Source organism: Gopherus flavomarginatus, chromosome 5 (assembly GCF_025201925.1).
Source record: "Gopherus flavomarginatus isolate rGopFla2 chromosome 5, rGopFla2.mat.asm, whole genome shotgun sequence".
In the NCBI taxonomy this organism is placed as follows: domain Eukaryota; kingdom Metazoa; phylum Chordata; order Testudines; family Testudinidae; genus Gopherus; species Gopherus flavomarginatus.
The window spans coordinates 94,147,641-94,172,699 of NC_066621.1; the positions used below are offsets into that span (position 1 = coordinate 94,147,641).

The 25,059-nt window shown below is 43.8% G+C and overlaps 1 protein-coding gene across 1 annotated transcript in view; it reads left to right on the forward strand.

The window, feature by feature from the left end:
* Nucleotides 1-25,059, forward strand: part of RGS6 (regulator of G protein signaling 6) — a 492,500-nt gene that overhangs the window by 413,343 nt on the left and 54,098 nt on the right. Inside the window, exon 15 of the mRNA XM_050953554.1 lies at nt 3,634-3,820. Within this exon, the coding sequence (XP_050809511.1) occupies nt 3,634-3,820 (187 nt within the window). The remainder of the gene's footprint in view (nt 1-3,633; nt 3,821-25,059) is intronic.

A 25,059-nucleotide genomic window follows, 5' to 3' on the forward strand; every position in this document is an offset into this window, starting at 1 on the left:
TGTGTCGATGGATAGGAAAGGAGCAAATTGGACCCAAGTCGGCTCTCAGCTACACTGGTGTAAATCCAGATTCATTACGCTGACTTCAGTGGGGCTACTGCACTCCTCTGTAATGGAGAGCAAAATTGGTCCTTTGAGTGGCAAAGTACCCAGGTAAGAACTGCAGGATTGGGCCCACTACACTCCTGGGTTTGGTTGAACTCTATCACTTATTTAGTTACTGGCTGTTATTTATGTTAGAGCAGGAATGCCCCTCCTTTTTGTTGCCTTTGATTTCACTCTTCTTTCTCTCACTCTTTTCTTTCACCTTTCTGTCACCATCTTTGATCTGCAATTTGATTTGATTTTCTTGTTTTTTTGGAGCTCACGGAAGTATAGCAGATTGCTGAGATGTTCAATCCTCCAGTCAGAAGGTTTTTCCCAGCTTCAAAGAGCGTCAATTGGAAAGAGCTAAAAGGGATCATGGGAGACACCAAGCTTATCCAAGAGGAAGGGAAACTGTACCCCTGACTACAGACCTAAACAGACAGCACATTCATCCTTAGATACTACAATGATAAGCATGATATAAAAATCTAAATAAAATAAAAATGCGAAGTCAGACTGCAGCACACTAAAGCAGGTGTTTCTATGTGTTGATGGGATAGGAAATTTGTGACCAAAAATTGAAAGTATCGTTTTTTGGTTTTCCAATGAAACATCAAAAATGGGGGGAGGAGCAGAAATTAATTGAAAACCCAATTTTCTATTTAATAAAATGTTTATATGTGAAATTTTTGACCGACCGTAGCATTTGCACCGAAATGTAATCGTACTATGGTGAATTTACAGGAGGGCTGAACAGAAGGCAGTGCTGATGTCTGAGTTGTACTATGAGTTTCAGTTACATTTATTAGTGGAATGATTGCACTCTTTACTGAAAATGATGTAATGAAAATCTGAAACTTTACTGAAGTTGAAATGCCTTCACATTCAACATTCATTTCTCTAATCTTCTCTTGGCCACCAGAGGGCACAAAAACTCTATTTCTGAATTTACTGTGGGCACAGAGAAAACTTTCTGCTTCAGCAGTGAGAATAATTTTTATGTCACATTTGCCTGGGTTGCAAATTGTACATAACCATTCAGGAGACTGGGATCAAAATCCTGCTCCTTTCTGTACTCTTATCCTAGAATACACCCACACATTACAACCAGGTGGTGCACTGGAGGGAGCATTTACTTATTTATTTGTAAGTGCTCCGGAGCATGCTAGGTGCCTCACAAACAAGTAAAAAAAGGCACATTTCCTGCCCACAGAACTAAAATGCTGAAATGAGAGCAGTTTCCAGATGGAGGCTAGCGAGAGACAATACAGGGAAGGAAGTATAAAGTTTATAAATATAGGACCAGACCCTCAGTTGAAGAGATCAGGGTGCAGGAAGGTGGCTTCTCCAGCCAGGAGTCAGTTCAGCAGCCTAAAGGCTGCTGTAAATTACACCAGGTGTTGCAGTCTCTCTTAGGAATTGATGCATCACTGCTCCATCCTACCCCTAGCACACCACTTTCCTGCAGCTCCACATCGCAGATACACTCCCTTTTGGGCAGCTTTCTGCAGTCTCATTTAACATTAAGGGGAAAAGTTAGGCTATAGGCATGACACCCTTACAAACTAAGTGGACATCTTGAAAGAAGCAAGAGGAAATAAGGCTACATAGGACATCACAGCCAACCCAAAATAAAAATGTCTCCCTATTTTATAAAACTGATTGCTGAAATCCAACTTAGAGAACATTGATTAAATGGCCTTGATGCAGTCCCAGTGCATTTCACTGACAACATACTGCCATACTGTAGAGTGTGAGCAAATAGCAATTATATATATAAAAGAATCTATATAAGCATTACTCATTGTAAGTCAGGGCTACAGGATTAGGCCCCGTGTGTACCAAAGTTCTGCAAAAGCCCCCGCAAATTGTCACCAACAGCAGCCAGTCATTTCGTGTGAATTAGTTCAGGATAGTAAGTCATGCCTAGAGAGGCTCCTTTGAGTACCATCGCCCAGTGATAGCCAGATAGGACAAGAACAGAAGGAGAAAGCTGGTGCTGTTCTTGGCTTGTCTCTGCCCTTCCTTTGTTCATGGCAATCCATGCGCATAACTTCCTGCTCAGTGTCTGCTGAATGTTACCCAACAGACCTTCTATTTATTTATTTCAGCCCTGGCTCCTCTCTGTTGCTACACTCCCAACTGCCTTGGTGTGGGTGCTACTTCCTGCATAGGTTTACATTATGCACTCAGGGCCAGATTTACACCTTATGCGCTTTTAGGCACAGCATCTTCAGTGCCTCTCCTGCCTACAGCTGACCTTTGCATTGCACACAGTTTTAGAGAGATAAGGTGCCCCAGGCATGTGCCTACTGTACCTAGTTGGAAATCTAACCCTGTATGCACTTGCTTGACCAGTGTGTGCTGTTTGGAGGGAGACTACTTGGGCTATGCTGCTTTTCCAGGGGGCTGTGCTCCCTTTAGTGTGACCATGCGGCTTTGCCCTGTTCGCTTTTTGCTAAGGGCTTCTTATTTACTCTACATGTCTTAGCCAATGAATTGGCACACTTTCCCTTGTTCCCTGTCCCCCTGCAGTCAGAACCTGAGAAGAAAGTTTTTACAGATTAAAACAGACCTGCTTTATAAATACAGTTTGGCCCTGCACATTATATAGTATCTGTCCTGCATTATAATGTCCAAAGAGGACCACACCAGATTGCAATCTTATGGTTGTAATGAAGATGGCTTAAGCGATGAGCTAGTATCATTTGCCTTGAGAATGAAAAATATTCATTGTAATGATTTGTATAAACTGTTGATGCTGGTTGTGGGCCCACACAATTGTTCATCTTTGCAGTGTTCTTCATTTCAATTGGCTGGTTGCCTCTACTCTTTCTTGCCCATTGCAAGGGCTGTAGAGGAGACCATGAATGGCCAGCCAGTCAAGCTGCAGGAGGCTTTAGAAGGTCAAAGTAGCACAGCCCACTGCTGTCTCTCACAGATTTCACAGATGGATTAAGTACCTCAGTCTGGTGAGAGAGTTTGTAACAACAAGGAGGAACAGGAGATGAATCTATTGTTATAATACTGATCATAACAAGAGAGAAAATGGTGCAAATTCAGCTCATTCATATAAGAAGTCCAGGTGTGTAGGAAAGGCCTGCTACTGGCTAGGGAGTTGGGCAAGGAATATTATTTCTTTACAGTGTCATGGGATGGCCCAAGCTCACCAAGTTGTTTTCTTCGGCCTTCCTCTGAAACTCTGGATATTGACTATCCATTCTCCTGTAGCTGTATGGACTCTGCAGGGCTTATAAGAGTGACAACCTGTTTGTATGCATATGGTCAGACATGCAGGGAAGTGGCATGTTTTGAATATGAAACATTCTAGAGTTTCTTTTCTGCCCCTCATGATGTTTTAGTGGATTGATGTAGAGCATATTGGACCTCTCCAAGTTAAGTATGTAAATTGAGACTCTGCAATTGACCCCACTAGGTGTAGGACCAGGACCCACTGGTTCAGGATTCTGCTAAGGTTGATCCAGAAAGTTATTTCTGAGTTTTTTCTTTTCTCTTTCTTCCCTGTTTTGTTACTTCCCATAAAAGGTTTTGGTTGGCTGTCCAAGATCTCAAAAGACAACCTTTGCAGGATGTAGCCACCAGAGTGGAGGAAATCTGGCAAGAGTTTCTAGCTCCAGGTGCACAAAGCCCTATCAACCTGGACTCTCACAGCTATGAGAGAACAAGTCAAAACGTTCAAGACCCGGGGAGATACACATTTGAAGATGCCCAGGTTTGGATTTTGATTTTATTACTAGTAGAAAACTAGTAATTAAATAGCTAGTTTTATTGTAACTCCTTATATTCTGCTATGGCAGCATTATCCACTTAATTTTAAGAAAAAAAGAGAGGTGCAGTTGGAAAGGACTTCAGTGATTTCAGTGCAGGCAGGGTGAACTGTATTTCTCTAAATCTATTGGCTTTAACAGGCTAATACTCCGCTGGAAACAAAAATGTTCCTAAACTGACAAATCTACAATGAGTGCTAAGCTGGAGCAAAGTGTCGGGTCCAGGCCAAGGCCAGGGTTGGAGTCAAGAGACGAGTAGTGTAGTCAGTGCTGAACCAGGTCAACATACCAGGAAGTTAGGATCAGACACCAGTTACAGAGAGGAGGCAAATAGTGAAGTTGGGGCTGAGTCAAGAGATGGAGCCTAAGGTTCACAGTAAGGCAAGGTCTGAAATGGAAGCAAGCAGGTTGTCTGCATCGTGGCTCAGACAGCTCCCTTTGACAGCTTCCTGGTTTATACACTGTCATAGGCCAATCAGAAGGCTGCCATCCAGGCCTCGCTGGTTGGTATGTCCTGAAGTGTCTAGCTTCACAGGGTTCCTTCACAAAAGCCCAGTCTGAGCTCCTGGTGGCAATGTGAAAGCATTAGATCCTGGAACCTCCATGGTCTCAAGTTCTAGTCCCACATGTGCTTACATCACACACTTCAGGCTCCCCATCAGAGTGGTATTGGTCCAGACTTGTTGGGGTGAGTCCTTTGGAACTCCCTCACCTGGAGCATGGACAAGGGAAGCACATTCTCAGGTGTGCTTTTCAGGACTGTAGTCTTCCCAGTCCACAAGATAGTACAGGTAGCCACATGTCTATTGGGAATCAAGGATGGCATGCACTTTGAACTACTCATGACCCTGGATTTTGACTGGTGGTGGTGTGGTTTGGTTGGGGAAGGGATCATTAGTATAGGGCTTCAAAATTGAAATATGAAAAACTGGATGTATTTTGGGGACTTGAGAAGCTGTAGTTTAAAGGTAACCAAGTTGATCCATTGTCGGATCTGGAAGGGTCCCAGGAACTGGTGGTCCAGTTTTTGGGAGGGTCGACTGGGAGAGTTTTTGCCACAAGCCACACCTTCTGGCCTACTGTGAATGTCAGAGCTCTCTGTTATCAAAAAGTGTACATGGGGAGGTAGCTATGCAGACATCCAGTAGCCAGAGCACTCCGCACCAGAAGCAAGAGGTAAACTGTGGGCCTTGGTCTGAAACTATGTGATCTGGAAGTCTGAGAAGATGAACTATGATTGGCCTCTGAGTTGGGCAGTAGTCTCAGCAAAGGAAAGATGGTTGCAGGGGATGAAGTAGGCCATTTTAGTCAGATGGTCTACAACTGTGAAGCCTGCTGTGTGGCCATCAGACACCGGGAGTTCCTCAATGAAGTCTAGGGTGATGGCAGACCAAGACCTGGCTGGAATCTCTAGGGGTACTAAGGTGCCAAAAGATCTAGTCCCAGGCATTTTGGTACATGTACAGCACTCACAGGAGTCCATGTAAGCTTGGACTTCAGCCTGTATGTGGGGCCACCAGAAAAAATGGGAATTCATGTCGGAGGTCTTAAGGTGGCCAAAATCATCTGCCAGCAGAATACTGTAGCACAGTCATAGCACCTCCAGTTGGGGGGAGCTGTGCATCTTAGTCCCTAAGGGCGTAGATTATGTTCCTTGGGTGAATGGGTCTTTTTTTGAGACAGACCAGGTCTTGATGAATTGCAACATTGACAAACTTACTAGGCTTGAGGAGGTAGGGAGCTCAAAGGTAAGTTCCTCATTTTCTCAGTAGTATTCCCCCTTTTGTGATAGAACCTCAGCTTTCCTATTTCAATTTCCTGGGTGGTAAGTGACTGTAAACTCAAATCGAGAGAAGAACAAAGCCCACCTTAACTGTCAAAGCTTGGGCTTTGCAGAGGTACTCAAGATTCTCATTATCAGTAAAAAAAAACCTGTACTGGGTGCTGAGCTCCCTCAAAGGTGGTGACGCCATTCTTCAAAAGCAGTTTGGATTGTGAGTTGCTTCTTGTCCAGTATTTCATAACTCATTCCTGTGGGGGTGAGTTTTCGTAGAGTGGTAAGGAAAAGGGGCAGAAGATATGCTGGGGTCGAAATCGCTGCAGGAGTACCACCCTGATTGTCACATTAGACATATCTGCTTCCATTATAAATGGGCAAGTCCATAGGCGGCAACTTTCCCCAGCACTGGTGGGTACTCATGCCCCCCCACCCCTGGCCCCACCCTGACTGCACCCTTTCCCTGCCCCTTCCCTGCCTCCATTCCAACTCCTTCCCCAAAGTCCCCACCCCAACTCCGCCCCCTCCCTGCCCCTATTGGACTGCTTCCCCAAATCCCTGCCCTGGCCCCGCCTGTTCCCCGAGCGCGCCACATTCCCCCTCACCCCCTTCCCAGCGCTTGCCATGCAAATCAGCTGTTTCGCAGAGCAAGCACTGGGAGCCAGGGGTGGAAAGCGGGCACGCGGTGTGCCCAGGGGAGGAGACAGAGGCAGAGCAGAGGAGGAGGTGAGCTGAGACGGGTGGCAGGGTGGGGAGATGCCAGTGGGTGCTAAGCACGCACCAATTTTTCCCCATGTGTGCTCCAGCCCCAGAGCACCCACGGAGTTGGCACCTGTTGGCAAGTTGGATCGGGATGTGCCAGATTCGTGGCCATGGTGAAGGCTGGTCAAAAGCACACTGAGCTTCAGGCAACCAAGTGAACCAAACAGCTTTATGAAGGATGGAAGCTGTGGAGTTGGGGAGCTATTTGTTCAGAGAAATTGGTGGTGAATTGCCTATAAAAATTTGCAAAGTCCAGGAAGCACTGAATTTCTCAGGGGGTCCAGGATGTTGTCCAGGTGTGCAGGTCCATCTGAAACCCTCTGGGAAAATAATGTAATCCAAAAATTCAATGGTGGACTGGTTGAAGGTGCACTTCTGTAGTTTGGCATACAAATCATGCATCCATAGCCTCTACAGAATGGACCAGCCATGATGGTAGTGCTACTCAGGGCTCTCAGAAACACCAGTATATCAGTAAGGCATATGGTCAGGTATTGGTCCAGGATGTTCCTAATCACATCATTTACAAAATGTTAAAACTTTGTGGGGGCATAGGTTAAGCCAAATGGCATTACTAGATATTCAGCCTGCCTGTATTGGGTTCAAAGAGCAATCTTCCATTCATCCCCAGGCCTTATGCACACTAGATTGTACATCCCTCAAAGATCTAATTTAGTGAAAATCCTGGCAGTCCTTAAGCAGTCCAACAATTCCAGGATGGGGGACGAGGGTACCGGTTATGAATAGTCACCTGATTCAGTGCACAATAGTCTATGCAGAGGTGTACAAACCCGTCATTTTTTTTGCACAAAGAGGACTGGTGCTCCCGTGGGAGAAGTAAATTGCAGAACAAAGTCTTCTGCAAGCTCTTCCTGGATATATGTTGTTTATCAGTCCATAGGACACATTTGCCCCAGGTTGTAGGTCTATTGGACAATCATAATCCCTTTGTGGGTGTAGTAAATCTGCATTTTTCCAGGTAATCCTGGGACTTGTCAAGGAGGCTGGGGTTCTGGTCTGTCATCTGGGCTCTTGCTTCCATCCAGCCCTGCGGCCCAGGGTGTAGGTCCCTGGGGGTTGGTTGGTGACAGTATTCAGAGGGGAAGCTAATGCTCTGCCACTGCCAGGAGATACATGGGTCATGTTGCTCTAACTAAGGAGTGCCAAAAATTATTGAGAAAAATGAGATCACAGAGTACATTATTTCACAGTGCCCTTCCACTGCAGCTTCTAGGGAGAAAGTCTCTTGGCTCATCAGTGCTGATGATAGGAGCAGCCCAATCAATGAGGTCTGCTGTGGCTTTTGGCTGGAGAGGCATCTGGAGGCTTGGACTGCCTTAGTGTCTATAAAGTTCGCAGCAATGATGCAAGTACGGTGGTATGGTACGCCATACCAGTAAAATATTTATTGCTGGTACAACGTACCAGAAAGACACAGGAGGGTCCCAGCCCCTCCCCCAGCCCTTGCATGTAGCTGCATCTCCTGAGTCATCCTGCCTAGGTTCTGTACAGGAGACCCGCCAGAGGACGGGACTGGAGGTGGTACAGCAGCCACACCAGAGGAGCTGCCAGCGTGGGGCTGCCCAGCGGCCCCATGTTCTGCTCCTTTCCCTGCTGTGGTTCCAGAGAGTCCCATGCCGGCCACTCCTCTGGTGCTACTGTACTACCCCCAGCCCCACCATGCAGCTGTGTCTCCTGAGTACTCCTGCCTGGGGTCTGTCCGGCAGAAGTCTCCAGCACAGCAGGAGGAGGACAGAGTCCACTCGGACCCCCACCCCAGATAACATGGGATGGATGTGGATCATGGAGAGGGGACGGGGAACGCAAGGGGGCCCTGGGCTAGGGGCGGGGTGAGGGGGAGTCATGTGGGGGGGTGTCACATGCGGAGGTCATGTGTCCCCACCTTTATGTTCTTCCCATGAGTGCAGTGGACCAACAAAAAATGATTTCTATTTGTACCACTGAGCGCCAGAGTCTATCATCGCCAGTTGTGGGGGAATCTGCCTCATCTCCCTCACAACTGTAATGGCAATGGCAGGGGGCATTGGAAATATGAGGCGACCTCATGGTGTCTGAGTCAGCTTCTACTCAAGAGATGAGCATAAAGTTCTGAGCTGGACAGATGATAAGGACTTATCCTGGTGTTTCACAGTAAAAACAGAGGTTCAATGGCCATTAATGAGCTTTCTCCTCTGGGGTCAGGTGTCGGCAATCCAGGTCAATCTGCATGGGTTCAGGACTCAGTTCTACAGGCTTTGATGGAGCAGACAGATGTCGGGGCATTGGGCCATCCTTTCTTTCCTCCTTCTGCTCTCGCAGCCAAGAATCAATGTGCAGGGCTCTAGGTGGGTGAGGTTTGCAACATGGGCTAGCTAATCTTTTACATCTTCGCTGAGTCCCTATTGGAACTAGTGTAGTTGGGCTGCCTCATTACATTCACCATCATCTGCAAGACATCTGAAGTGATCAGTGTAAGAGATTGCTGTCCCTTGCCCTTGGCGAAGCTTCTGGAGGGTAGCGTCTGCAGAACGGATGTGGTGTGGGACATCGGAGATGGTTGAGAAGGTTGGCAGAAAGGTGTCCCAGCCGGAGAGCCCTTGGCTGTTCTGCTCTAACCAGTGGGAAGCCCAGCTGAGTGCTTTGCCAGTGAGAAGGCTAACTACTAGCCCCACCTTTGGTCTGAGGGGTATGTGCAGGGGTAAAGTAGACAGAGCAACCTACATTAGTTCAGAAACCTGCAGAATTTCTGATGGTCCCTGTCAAACCATTCAGGCAGCAGCACTGCTTGTGCTAGTTCAGGTGATGGGTGGTCTGCTCGGGCATGTAGTATAGCTGCTTCTCCCTGAGAGCATGCTAGCTGCTCATGCAGGGTTTGTTCTTCAGCAGCAAGCAGCATCACCTGGGCCTGCAACCAGGTTAATGGCTCATGCAGGGTCTGTGCTGCGGTGGCAAACTGTGTAGCTTGGGTCTGTAGTCCAAGGTTCTCTGCTTGCAGGCAGGTAACTTGGTCCTGCAGGTCCCAGACCCTTGGGGGACCTCTAGTCAGAGGGTGGCTTGCCCTTTTCATCCTCTGTGGAGGAGAATGTATTGAGGTGGGGGGCCCAGAAGTGGTCTGAGCAAACTGTCAGGGCTGGGCCATGAGCACCTAGTGTGCACTGATCAACTGCCAAGTTGCAGTCAGAAGATGAGTACTAGAGTCGAGCTGGGTCAGGATACCAGGAAGTCAAGGTCAGGTGCCATGTTGCAGACAGGAAGCTAGTAGCAGAGTCAGGGACAAGTCAAGGTTTAAGGTTCACAGTAAGGCAAGGTCTGAAACAGAAGCAAGCAGGCAGTCTACGTCATTGCTCAGATAGCTGCTGTGATGACTTCCTGGTTTACATACTGGCATGCAGGGCCGGCTCAGGTTTTTTTGACGCCCCAAGTGTTGAAGGGAAGGGGCGGGAAGGGGAAGGCCGTGATCGGCAGCACTTCAGCAGGAGCTCAACCACGCCGCTTCATTTCTTGTGGGCAATTCAGCAGCGGATCCTTCACTCTGAGAGGGACTGAGGGACCCACTGCCATATTGCCGCTGAAGACCCGGATGTGCCGCCCCAAGCACTGCTTCGTTCGCTGGTGCCTGGAGCCGGCCCTGATGTCATGAGTCAATCAGAGGGATGGGGTGTGCACACTCCAGCCCCTCTGAGTGGTACTTCCTGCAGTGTGTAGCTTCACAAAGTCCCCCAGCAGAAAATCAGCCAGAGCTTCCAGTGGTGATGTGGAAGCATCAGTTGCCTAGAACTACCCTAGTCTCAGGTTTTAGCCCTCCAGGTACTTACACAAGGTCTCAAACAAAACCGGAAAGAAAAAAAACCTATACAGTACAATAAGTCTTTCTGACCTCCCTACCCCAAACAGAATATACCTCCCTGTCAGAGGCTCTCAGAAGAACTGAAGTCATATCAAAATCCCAGAGTAATGTGTATATATAACTTCTGTTTATAAAAACCACTACACTCAATTGCAGCAACTCCATATAGTCCAACAGGAAACATGTTTCTCAGACCATGCCCCTAGAAAAAAAGATAGGAGAGTGAACCATAAATTGCATTAATCATTCCGGTAAAGGGCTCCAGATTTATCAGGGCAAATTTGCAGATAAACTGTGAACAGAAAATATCTTTAGGAGAAGAAATAATATATGATAAAATGGTGCAGACTAGAACAAAACTATCTAACCTTTTGAAACACTGAAAGGACATTATATAAAGAAGTAAAAAGGGGAAATGGAAGAGCAAATAAGATCAGGAAAACAATGGTGAGAGATATTATCTATAAAAGAGGCAAAGTGAAAACTACAACAAATGTAATGGATGGGCCCTTATTTTAAAAAATCAGCATTGTAAAATGATGCTCCAAAATGCAGCACTAACACTGCTGTCAGCTGTGATGTATTTTGGACCATAACTGTAGAGTAGTGCTTTTTATAAGGCTGGAGAGGAATCTTCAAACTTGAATCAAGTGCTTTATTCCTCTGTAGCTTGGTCACAAGTCAGAAGGGGTGTGTGCAAAGGTTCCAAGGCAGCCCCCAGCATAAATTAAAGCAGCCTGAAAACAGAGGATTCTCCCTTGTGGCAGGAGATTAACAGTGCATACCTTTTTTCCTCAGCCATACCCCAAAACAGGTGACCAGGAGCTGTGGTTTCTCTGTGTCACCTGCAGATTTCCTTTAAGCAGAAGAAATTGTGATGGGAAAATATAGCCCAGAGTGATTACAGACATGACAAGAGTGAGTGCCAAATAAAATGATTAAAATAAGTAGAATTATTATTAAGAAGTCCATCTTGCTTTCAATAAACTTTTTAACTGGAAGAAGCTGGCAGAAAATCTAGACTTGGACTGATCAATTTCAATTTTAATTGCTGCCCAAAGGGAGCTAATAAAATCAAATGGGAGTTCTTAAGACAAGTTTTAGTTAAATGTGGTCACCTTCTGATAGATTTTGATTCCCCCACTTTCTGTTGCAGTTAATGGAAATATTCCCATGACCAAGAGATTCAGTGAGTCAGAGGTGCTGTCCTGTAATCTCCTGTATCCTAGTTGGAGATCAAATCAAAAACAAAGATAGAATTCAGAGTGAGTTCATAGGGATCATGTATCCAAGTTATCTGCTTGTGCACTGTAGATGACTTCTAATAGTTCATAACCCTCAGAAAGCCATACCACTAATTTCTGAGTTAATTGGCAAATTAACTAATGAGGCTAAATAATGAGAAAAAACAGACATAGGAGGTAATATAAATGCCATATGCCTAGTGGAAAATCAGAATATTGGAGCTACCATGGATTCACCCTGGAGAATGGCAGATTCTGTTTGCACTGCCAGCTTTCACAGGGACTCCATGTAAGGTATGGTATGGGCTCAATTGGAGCTTCGTCAGCGTAGGCTCCACATAACGTACCATGAGCACCCTAACTACATCCCTTCCTCGGTCAACATTGCCCCCTTGTGAGACCTTGTGTTGGCTGGCTCCAAAGCCCTGGCATGTTGTGGGCACCTTTCCATTATCTCAGTGTACAGGCACCAAGATCCCATGAGAGTTCAACATATCACATTCCTGTGGTGTCAGCCAGACATAATCAGTCAAAACATACCAATGGCAGGGAGGCAGAAATGTGTCTGTTATGTTAAAACTACACGAGATAGGGGACAGAATAAAACAATGTGAAAGTCCTGATATAAGGAGAGACAAAACCAGTTTACCAAACAGTGCATTCATTAAATGCCAATGACTTAGAGATGCTCTATGAGGGAAGAGAGGGTTGGCTCAGCTGAGAAAAGACAAACACTATATCTGAATTAAGAAAACAGGAAAAGGTGACCATGGAGTAGTATCTTGCCTGTATGCTGAATTATGAGATGGCATCTGTACAAAATGCCAGCAGCACATTGGAAAAACTGGGAAGGAATGTTGGCATAGGAATAAAAGGAATATGACAAAATGTGGTTCAAACTACTGAACACATGAGAACCAAAAATTCAAACTGTAGCATATTATTGTTATAATTCATTTATATAACTGTAAATGTACACAACACTTTACAGAACATAGCTTCCCTGAACTAAGAACTTATACAGAAAAGCTGCAGCCACACAGAAAAACAAGGGAGGTTAAGAAAGCATTGTCAGTGAGCCCCAGGCAAAACCTCTTGATCTAAGTCCCACCCCTACCCCCATTTTCAGGGGGGTTGAATATTGCTGATGGCCCCTAACTTTATACTGAGCTGAACAAAAATCTTAGATCCAAACATCCTTGGACTTTGAAGTACTTATAATCCAGATCTAAATTTTAGATAAATTTAGTGTTCATTACAGTGGTCCCAATAAGATAGATTTAGGCACGAGTAAGTATTTTGCCACCTTTCCCTCACTCAGTTTTGCTAACGTGACTCAGTCCGGCCCTGCAAAGCTCCCCCGTCCCCCTCTGATATTTTACTCATGTATTCCTACACTGCTTTGTTTATGCCATCCATCCTGCCTTCCAGCACCTCTTGCTATTCCAGTCATGTCCCAGTTCCCCATCCATCTTTGCCAGTACACTAAAGTCCTATCTAGCCCTGTTCTCTGCTGTTCCACTCTTGAGCCCAGCTCCCTACTCCCACTCTGATACTTTTACAAGTGCAGCTCCTTCATCTGCACAACCCACATTGCTCATCCTGCCCTGATCCCCGATATACACAGCTTTGCTAATGCTCCTCAACCTTGATCTGCAGCATCTTTTGTTATTCCAATCCTGGGCTCCTCTGCAGGAGACACTGCCAATTTAAATGATTATTTTCTGCTCTGAGACAACTGTCCACTAAGCAAAAGATTATAATGATCAAAACAGTGTTCACCTGGGACTAAAGCAGTTTTTAATACAAGGACACCATGGGGAAAGGTCAGCTCAGTTAAACCAGTGCACCACTTAGCAAGTTCTAAACTCTCAGAACAGGTATCAGCATCACTGAGCAACCAATGTGAGGCCCCAAGACGTGACACTGCCAGGGTCAACTCTGGAAAGTAAATTGGTACCAGTGTATCCAAACATCCCCCTTCTGCAAATGAAGCTGCAGATCATGAACCCATTTCTTAATTGAGGTAGAAATAGGGTCTTAGTTATGTGACACACAAGCTCAGCTTTCTCCTGACGTTCTTTGGGTTGTTTTTTAATAAACTCCATTTTATTTTATTTTTCAAATTTGTATTAGGTTCCTAGCCAGTTGAAATGTCCCCTAGTCTTCAGAGAGCCATTGATCTATGTTCCATTCTCATAGGCCATGGCATTGTGAACCAACAGCACAAGAATGCACTGCTTTTCCTGATATTAATGCTTGGTTGTAGGACATTTCCTGGTAGATTCTGGAGCCATGCATACTTTAATAGAGTGTGCCACATAGTTGCCCTTGAGGTTTCTTTTGTGTATGGTTAGTTGAACTTTCGTTGTTGTTTGTTTTCTGGTTTGATAAATCAAACAGGTATTTTAGATTTATGTTCAATTACCTGAGGTAATCAGCTATTGTTTACTATGGAGATGATTTAGGGAAATTCAGTTCTAATCCCAGCTCAATTAAGGGTTTAACTGTACTGCTCAGATACTTACTTCCCAAGCAGAGATAGATCATTGTGCCAAACTCCGTGCTGTTCAAACTAGAGATGCACCTGGCCCGTAACGTTTGGATCCAAGTCCAGATCTCAGCTGCTCCCAAATTTGGATCCAGTTTGTTCTGGCACATTATAGAGATAGAAACTTCTACAAAATTTTCAAGCAATCAGGCTTTCATTTTTATTCCATCTTTAGCTAAGACTATTACCGTAATAATGTTAGGACCATGTTGAACTCAGCAAACACTTAATGGGTTAATGGAGATGTTCTCCAAGTGTGGGGTGGATTCTCTCAGAGATTCTCTCTCTTTCAGGAAGAAGGGAAAATGAAAGAGAGTGTGTGTGTGTGTGTGTGTGTGTGTGTGTGTGTGTTGGTTGTTTGGTGTTTTCACGCAAGGAAGAAATGAAGCAAGCAGATGAAGGGCAGTGTATTGCATGTTGCCCATTCAGTAGACAGATGTCTTTCTAATGGGTCTTGAGTAGAAATGATTGGAAGAAAGGAAAGTTTAAAAAGAATGCACCTTTGCAGAACTGCAATGTCTTTTGTCTAAAACCCTTAGGGCACTTTACAAACAATTTAATCATATCTTTCAACCCTCGTTCATGTACCCAGCCCACATACACACTCATTCCTGTAAAGGAAAGTAAGTAGAATTATCCCCAGTCTTTAGATGGGGAAACTGAGCCAGTACGGAGAAGTTCAGAGATTGGTCATGGTCAGAGAGCAAGTTAATGACAAAGTGTGGAACAGAACTCAGGAGTCCTGGCTCAGTCTTTTGCTGCTATCGCCAGACTACACTGTTTTTCTAATTAACATTCTCAGTTATTAAACTTTTTGTGATATCCTTCTTTGGAAGAGACTGTGCACAAAGCAGGTGTAGTGTTCTCCCCTGCTCCTTTGGCTGTGTCCAGCTCCTTTGGGCTGTAGGGGGCAACACTTCCTTCCATTTCTCTCCAATTTCTCTACCCATGTGTGGTCTATTGTGATTGCAGAAGTATAGCTCTCCCCAGAACCCTCACCATGTATGTCTGTCTTTTAAGCTTATGTTAATATGCAGACTAAAGGATGAATAAATTCCCTGTGGATTTCACAGAGCAGCCTATCACCAAACATCATGAATCTAATGGGGGAACATCTTCAGGGGAACAATTAAGTATAAGTATCAAATAGTGAAAATCAGGAAAGTGAAGGTGAAGGGTTAGATTTGAGTCCCTGTTACTGTAGAAGCAGAAGACAAAAGATACCAACCAGGGTTCTGCATAGTAGAAGGTATTCAGCAACGAATTCTTTCAATTTCCTGACTCTTTTAAAAAGAACATATGTGCATGCTACAAATCTTGAAGTAGTTCATGGTTTGGAAATGATTTTCATTTTGAATTTGTTGTTCAGTATCCATATTTTGCAACTGGATCGATGGACTTGAAATCTTACCACTTCATGATAAGTGACATATTGTCATAAAGTCTGAAATGACAGCCTTTGTCAAGCTAATGTCTTTCTGCAGGATGAGACCTCAGTGATTGACTCCCTTCCTGTACTGCCCAAGGGTTAGGAAGAGGGCATAAGGAACGAGCTCCCACCTTGTACATTCAGTAATATAGGATCTATCCAAAGCGCATGAGAATGAGATGAGAAGTACGCTGGCCAATGTGTTTGTCCACATAGCATTTCCCCAAGAAACAGTGGTCTGTAGATTACCCGGCATACTAGCTTCCTGTGCCACAAACAATAGCAGCTCCTCCAAGATGACTCAGTATTGAACTTCTGAAGCCAAAATCTGATCTGAGATCTATAGTCAGAGCATATAAACATATGATGATACTTTGCAATAACTTGTGAATAGCACAAATCTACCCATAGACCCAGCATGTGTTCTCCACTTATCTCCAAAAGGGCTGACATACTTTATCACGATAGGGACACTTTTTTTGTATGTAACCCCTGCCATTGACAGTGTTGTATGATATTTGCTATTGTACGCTACTTCCATAGGGCCAAATCCTGACCCTCCACTCTCACCCATGGGAATGCCCAAAATGCAGTAAAATGACACTTCTGCTGTGGAGGGACTCCAAATATACCTGCACACAATGAAACTCAGCTTTGTGGTAGTGTTCTCTTCATGGGAACATGGAAAAGGAAGTGGCAGATGGGTCAGGGCTATGGCAAAATCTTGACCAGTAAGTTTAAGAACCTTGTATATCAGCTGGACAACATGTGGGGGGGGGGTGCAGTGGGCTAGGGCCACTGCTACAGTTTATGGAGGCTTCACTATACAGTGTCTCCTGGTTGAAAGGGGATTCCATTCCCTGCAAAACCTGCCTCCTCCATGAGACAAAGCCTGTTCACTCAGGGTTTTTGCCAAGGACCAGGATTTCGCCATATTGTGAGAATCAACTTCTTAGCAGTGATCATTGCTCTCAAAACCTAAAGCTGCTCATATGACATTAGAATACTGAGTCCACTCTGTCCAAGACCAATGCAGGTTCGAGTAAGGATTTGATTGAGAGAGGAAAATCAAAACTAAAAACAGATTGCAATTCAAAACCAAGTGGTTGTTTATTAATGGGGAATGAGTTGCAACTTGGGCTAGGGAGGAACACTTTTACCAACTAACAATACTATCAGAACAAGAATATACTCACAACTTGAAACAGTCTATTTACACCCAACAACAAGAAACCAAGCAGTCTATAATCAACTGCTCACTAAAAACCAGAACAGATACACAAAACTAAGTAAACTGTGCGCACGTTAACCGAATATTGTAAAATACAACAATTAACCACAATAGCAATCAATACAACAATTCAGCTCTCATATACTATATACACAGCTTGGTATCAAGTAAGGGAGGGAAAAAGGAAAGAGGCTAAACAAAACAGAGTATTTACAGCACACTCCAGGCTCAGCTGACCAGCAGGACAGACATCAAGGTCATGACGAATTGGCAGGAAAATAATCCAAAAAAGAAAGTGAATCGACACGACTCGAGCCAGCTAAATCCGGAGGAGACCCTGGCTGAAAGGGTGATCAGGCCTTTCAGCTAGCCCGCGGATACTCCTGCAGATTCTGGCGTGAGACTTAGTTTTATTCAAAGACTCTTACTCGTGTCAGCGTCTGATTGGTCCCTATCTCCTTCACCAACCAGGTTCCGAGCTGGTGCCCTCTACGTCAATGGGAGCTGCACCCAGCACACTACTTTTGCACACAGCCCTATGCTTTTGCACACATCACCAACTGACCTTTTGACTGACAGAAGGTTTGAGAACAGGCACACTGGTATTTTTGCACACAGCACTAGTCTGACCCTTAGTTGACCAGGGAAAAAGAGCGGGAATAGGCACACAGCACTATAATGTTGCACACCGCACTACAGTGTTGGACATGGTACCAATGTGATCTTTTGACCGACAACTGGCCAAACAGATGCCATATTAGAGCATAGGCTTTAGAGCTGCGACACACTCCTGTCTTCCAGGAGAGCTATTTTTATATTTAGCTCTAAATCCTCCTGTAGTACGAAGCTGACCTCTGGATTGTACCAAATTCCAGAACTCTGCACCTTTGCATGCTCCCACAATGAACGTGTAAAGAACACCTAGCAGTTTTGGACTTCCACCATATATTTGATAGTGGAAAATCCAACTGTCAAATAGATTTCCAGTAGCTCTGATGCTAAAGTTACATTATACTGCATTACCATCTATACATTATAAACTAACTGTAAAGCTTTACATTGTATTTCTAACTATGGATCTATAGGGATAAGCAGCAGATTCCTGTACATTATTCAAAATGAGCTCTGAATGCTTAGGATATTTCTTTTTCTCCATCACCACCATACTGTACCTTCATCCCAATGTTTATTTCAGTCATCGTTTTATGCTTTTCTGGTTTAGCAACAAGCTAAGTCCATATTATGATCTAATTACGCATCAGTTGTTAAATAACAGAATCACTTGTTTGAGTGCAAAGGAAAACCAACAGCTAAAACTTCAGATGTAATTTATTGTGTCACTTAAATAAAAGAATAACTTGAGAATGGACAAATAGATTTTTCTCAAATTTTCCAGAGCAGTTTACTCTTAGGCAAAGAACTTTTGTGTCAATTACCAGCCTGAAACATTTCTTTTCTAAACTATAAATCTCTCAAAATCTAGGGCTCTAAAAGAGTCTGCAATGATCATTTAACCATAGCTATGTTAGCTAGCACCACTCTAGTTAACCAGTGAGCTCAAGCAGAGAACTTTGTAATTTTGATTTAGTTGGTGCATGCAGATACTGCTACAATGATTACACAAAGGTAGTCTGAAAAGTGGGGGAAGGGAAGAAAACTGAAAATGCAATGGAAACGAAAAAAGCAAATGCAGAAGAGTGGGGGGTTTTGTGTGTGGGCTATGGAAGACTAAGGGTATTTTGAATGAAAACCCTTTGAGTTTTTAATGGGTGTCTTTCTTTTAGGGCATAGTAAGGTTAGGGCCTTCCCTCTGCTACATATTTCATGGATACTCTGAACTACATCTGCTACCAATTGCTTCTGCTTCTGGTGCTGATGTGGCAATTCCTCCTACCTAATCTGAATCAAGTTGCAGTGCAGTTCTCAATACTCAGGTAGACTAAATGGTGATCAGATAAGAGTGCTTATTAAGAACATTAAGGTCAGCAATGACACAGAAAAGGTTTAAATGTTGTAACTGACTCTCCGCCAGGGTTTGTTCTGTTCTTTTATTGCACGTAGCTTGCTGATGATCCCTGGGTCTGTGTTTGTGCTGTTGTGCTACAAGAATCCTGTAAGCCAGGGCAGGATTCCAGAGGACAAACTGAAGGAATGTAATGTGAGGCCTATGGAACTTACAGGGTGCACAGGCCTTGTGTAGATCCTCTGTTAAGGGGGCAATTTTTTTATTCTAAAAGAATGTTTTATACTCCAGATGTGATAGAAGCTGTACCTTAAAACCCACAGGGTGTAGACAGTGTCTTTGTCTATCCAAACAGCTACAGACAAGCATTAGCTTCTGCTTAGTCCTAAATATATACCAGAATGTGGGGCACTTTGTTAACAAGGTAGAATCTGGGGGCATGTTGGAATCCTATCTGAGTTGGAAGGTTGCAGGAACGTTATACTTGAGCCCAGAAGTCTATAAGACCCAAAAATCTTGGCCTTTGTGTAGATTTTGCACCAGGCAGGGAGTACATGAGATTTTGGGTGGATATAAAAAAACAGCAACCCACTTTTGAACCAGAGAAACTGCCCTTCTCTTGTACATACAATTCAGAGAAAATAGCCAAGATTTCCCACTAGAAGGGACACTTTGAAGAAAATGCTTACTGAGCACTATCAGGTACCCAGCCTAGAAGAGTGCATTATAAAATTATTTTTTAAATCACTCAGCCGTTTCCAACATCCTTGTCTGGTATTCCCAAGGTCCTGGTTGGTTGGCCGGCTGCCACCCTCTGCCCTAGTCAGGGTCATTGTACTTTGATTGCTTGTGGGAGGGGGAGGGAGAGACTTAAGATCTTGTTGCAACACATTGATTTGAAGCAGGTGCAGCTTTGAGACAGCTTCTGCTATCTCATCCACCTCCCACATTCCCGTCTGGATTTCCAACTTTGATTTTTTTTTTCTTTCCTCTCTTGTCAAGAAAATTTACAAAGCTTGTCCTTCATCTCTTTCCAAAGATGTGGCATGTGAAGGGAAAACAGCAGAGGGGTGCTGCGTCTTATCAGGGTTTACTTCCCCACACTTCAGCTGTCAGCCATAGCCAGGGCGTGATTTCCTTTCGGTCTCTCATAACTCTGGTAAAGAAAGTTTCCCTGATTTACTACCTAGTTGATCCTTTGTTTTCTAATCCACAGAACTGTCAACATTTTCCTTTTTAAAATTTACTATTTCTTTTCACATTTACAGTGTAACGTATGTTGCAACAGTAACTGAGCAATTATTTGCAAAATTTAACAGACAATATATAAAGCTATGCACAGAGAATATGAGATGGAACCGATACATCTCCGGCACCATGTAGTATTCTTCAGACTGGAGAAGAGACAGAATTCACATGTAGTAAACACAAAAGGGATACTTTATTCAGAATGCTGGGTATACACAGACCTGTAGCTCCCAGCTGCTCGAGTTCAGAGGCTGGGGAGCAAAGACTGTTTTCTGGAGATACTGTACAGTCTCAGAGAGTAGACGCAAGTTGCCTGCACTACCTCTGGGATCTTTTAGGAGAAAAAGTTAACCTACAGAAGGGCTGTTCTAATCACGCTCACTAGACCACAGATGTGAGTGAACAAATGATACCCGTAGATCTAATCAGCATGGATACTTTACCTTAGTCCATTTGCTAGAGGATGATAATTAACTATATGTATAATTCATTCTTAGATATGATCATGTCACTCCTATCTAGTAATGGAGCCATATACCCTAAAAAAAATCTAATCATAAAACAGATTGTTGTGAGTACATCACCTCAGTGCTCCATTCTTTACACTTCAAGGTCTTTGTCCTGATATTCAAATTCCTTCATAAATTTGGCCCAAGGTACATGAAAGATTATCTCTGCATCGATAACCATAGCCTCCTGCAACAGCTGCATTCCATAGGAATGATGGAGCTGCCAACCCTGGGGAGGCCCATGGGCACAGAAGACAGAATTTTCAGAGGGGTTCCCATGTAACTCTGTGCAGCTCGCTACCCAAAGAGAGGGGAATGACCACAGACCTCTCTGCCTTCAGAACAAAATGCAAAACTCTTCTTTTTGACTTAGCTTTCCACAATGAGCTCTTCACACCCACATGCACAAAAATACACCCAGGCTAATTGTTCTTGTTTACTCCTACAGGTAGAGAAAGGGGGAGAGACCATTTTGTGACTGTTTTAACACACGTGAGATTTTGGTATTACTGTGACATGGGGCCGTATTACTTGATAAATAGATAAATATGTGAGACTCCTGATATTAGGTGCCCATACTCAAATTAATCCATCCTTGGGAGGGGAGATCAGCTGTGTTTGATATCAGATCACAAAGCAAACCTAAATTTTCACTGCTGTTCTCCATATCCCGTATTAAGAGTATGTCTACACTGAAAAAAATGCATTCTGAACTCAAATTAACTAACTCGGGTTAATGCATCTTTTATCTCAGATTAGCATTTTGAGTGAAAGCCTAAAGGAGCCTGGGGTTGAACTCAAGCTGATAATCTGAGTTAAAAGTCTTATTGCCCGTGTCCTCACTGCTATTTTAACCCAAGCTAGCTAATGCAGGTTAGCTAACCTGAGCTGAGTATATCTTTTTTTGGCAGCACAGACATACCCTAAGTGATTGGCTAAAGCAATGTGAGCCACTACAATTCCAGCTGTGTTATCTAGCCAGGTCTCAGTAATACATAGTAATTATTAAACAATCAGTTTATTCAAACTTGGAGGATAATAGGGTGATAATTAATAGCCAACATGGATTTGTCAAGAAGAAATCATGCCAAACCAACCTACCTGTCTTCTTACTTAGGGTTAGTGGCCTAGTGGATGGGGGGAAGCAGTAAAGGTGGTATATTTGGGTGCCAGACATTAAGAAAGATGTGGACAAGTTGGAGGTGGTCCAGAGAAGAACAACAAAAATGACAAAAGCTTTAGAAAACTTGACCTATAGGGAAAGGTATTTAAAAAAAAAAAGGCATGCGTAGTCTTGAGAAAGGAAGACTGGGACCTGTTAACAGTCTTCAAAAAAGTTAAGGGCTGTTTTAAAGAGGACTGTGGTTAGTTGTTCTCCATGTCCACTGAAGGTAGGACAAGAAGTAATGGGCTTAATATACAGCAAGGGAGATTCAGTTTAGATATTAGGAAAAACGTTCTAACTATAAGGGTAGTTAGGGACTGAAATAGGTTACGAAGGGAAGTTGTGGAATTGACAACATTCGAGGTTTTTATGAACAAGTTAAACAAACATCTGTCAGGGAAGGTTTAGGTATATTTGGTCCTGCAGGCATGGACCAGATGACCTACATTTCTATGATTCTATGCAATATCAGGCACCTCGTCCACTATGATTGGATGGTGGTGCTCTTATGTGACAGAAAAAACATTAGACTGTGGTTTTGTGAGTTGAGTTTCTGAGAGAAGGCCCTAGACAGAGCCAATGGGATGGATAATAAATCCATAATAAGTCAGCCCATTCTTGAAAAATGCTCTTTTCCACTTACTCTAGAGTTTTAAAAGTAGAATGCTCCCTTCATTGATGTTTAAAAGTCATTTGTGAGATTTATATTGTAGGCTTATTTTTTAGAACATTACATAGAGGGGTGTTGTCTTAAGATTAGTGCACAGGACTGAGGTTATATTAGTTTCGTTCTGATTGCTCACGCTGAGAGGCAATACCTAAGGATTGCTAGGGGAGTTGTTGTTGCTATTCCTAAAATAAAAAATGTCTCTTCCTTCTTTTGAATGACAGTGCGAGGCAGGACACAACTTTTCCATGGCACTCCTTGAGTAAATGTAATGGGCAATTCCAGTGAACTGCCCAACCTTCTCCCAATGAAATAGGCTCTACTGTCCAGAGTTGTAACTGAGCTGTTGTGGATTGCATAAGTGGTGTGTTTGCATCACTGTGCGAATTGCAGCTAACTCGCTGGTTTGGGATACATGCTCTGTGAAATGAAATACGCTTTCAAGGTTCCAATGGACAGCCCTGAATTTCATGTCAGCAGCACCATGTAGATAAGCACATCTTGGAATGTGCATGTCTGTAGAGGGCATTGCACTTCCATATCTCCAAAAATGTTGCATCCCTAAAAATAACTGTAGAGGAAAATTATAGCCTCACACCAGGTTATTCAGCCTCTCAGCCACACAGTAAAGAAGAGAAACACATGCAGCTGTTCTGTAGGTTAGGAAATGGGATCACGATAAGTAGCAATGATAGCCCAGAACAAGGAATGAATTAAAGTCATATGCATAATGGGACTTGCCCATTTGCATTATATGAGAATAGTGCAGCTAAATTCCCACGTGCTCCACTGTCGATCTGTCTTTCCCCTAATATTTATTGTTTGAATTTGCTCGTTTTTCTGTGTATTTCAGAAATTGTGAGGTGCTAGACACTATGATTACAAGTCATCTCAGATTCCCTAGATTCTAACACGACAGTTGTATCAACAGTACATTGGTGTCTATTAATGGAGGGTATCAAAGACCAGTATGGACTTAGCCAGTTATTAGAATCCACCATCCAGTGGTCCATTCTCAGCAGCTCTTTCAAGTGAGCCAGTGGGAGCTATGCTGAGCATGTGTCAGCTGGAAGACACTCTGCAGACCCTGTGAGACATGAACGGCTGGTTCAGATGTCCAGTGAATGTTCCAGAAAAGCTATGTTATGAAATGGTCAGCATATCAGTCATGTCATCACTCATGAGTTTAAGAAAACCCTTGAACACTTACAACTGAAGAACAAGATTTTGGTTCTGGAAGCTACATATTTCCCATGCTCAACCACCTTTCCTAATTAAGGTTCAAAGTTTAGGAATAATTATCAACAATTCCGTAATGTCAGTACCCTCCAGAGGAACATTAGAAATATCATTGTTTGCTGGTTCCAACTTGTGAAACCCCGAGAGAATGCTTAGTAAAAATGACATGAATACATCTACATTAGACTTTGGGAGTGATTCTGCTTTGTCTTTCCTGGGAGGGACACAGTCAAGGTGTCAGCTCACTGTTTATTTAATCTCAAGATCTGATGAATCATTGTTTTGTTCTCCCAGCCTCAGATGTAAAGTCCCTACTCTTTCTAACAAAGAACAAATACAGACTGTTGTCTTGGCTTGAAGAAGGACAATTTGTCCTAGTTACAGTACTGGGGCAACAGCTTTACCGTTAATTGACCTTGTTTTGGTACATCTCTCTCTAATCTGCAAACATCTAGTGCCATATATCTGTATGTCTCTACGCCTACGAGGACTGAAAATATTTTTACTCCATGAGGATTATTTCCTTTTGACAGCAAGCCCCAGGATCTGAATACAGGTTTCTCCATTATATAGTAGATCCCAGACATTAGCACTTACTAAAGGCACTGCCTGAGGCAGTGATTCTTGGACTATGGGATTGAGCCATGCAGAAATTGTCGGGTCCTCGGACCTGGCAATATAGGCCACTAGAGTTTTTTTCCCCATGAAGTGGCATCCAAATCCTTCCACCAATAATGTATTGCAGCACATTTTTTGTGCTCAGCCCTCCCTCTACCCTCTCCAAGGCTAGAATATTATTCATATCTATGCTAAAAAGTGATGAAATCAACACTTTCCTCCACCCACTCCTCAGAGACATAGGCCATAATCTCTAACATACTCCCAGCATGTCCTCGGAGGCTGGGAATCTCATCTCTGTGACAGGCCCAGTCCCTCCTCAGACACTGATCCTCTATGATGCTCCAGGCACTCTTACTCTCTAGAGACCATGAATGTCACCTCCATCAATGCCTCCAAATATTCCCAACCTACAGAGAGAATCATCTCTGCAATGCTCCTGGTCTCAGGATGGGGAAACCTTGTGTGTGTTTTGACATAGTTTAATTTCTAGCCCATTATGAAATGCTAGTTACCGGGCATGTAGTTTGTGATATAAGAGGAAATTAACTTGAGCCAGTCATCATCCAGTTGAATTTAATACAACTGAGTCCTACAATCTTACTGAAATACTGTGAGAGTTAGTAAGTAATGTCACATGCACACAAGAAAAATGTAAGGCTTTTAGTGACCAGACTCATGACGTATGCTTTATTTTTTCCCCTCTAGCTGGCTGTGAGTTTGGCTTTCCATGTTCAGTGCTGAACTACTAGAGCAAATATTCCACAGCTGCTGTATTGGTAATGGGAAATAAAGCTATCCTCCCACTTTGTTTGCAGGAGCGGCTTTAGACATTTCGCCACCTCAAGCCACACCACCGGAGCTGCGGGACCAACAGACCCTCTTCAGGCATGCCGCTGAAGGCACCCTGCCTGCCGCCCTCCTGGCGACCGGC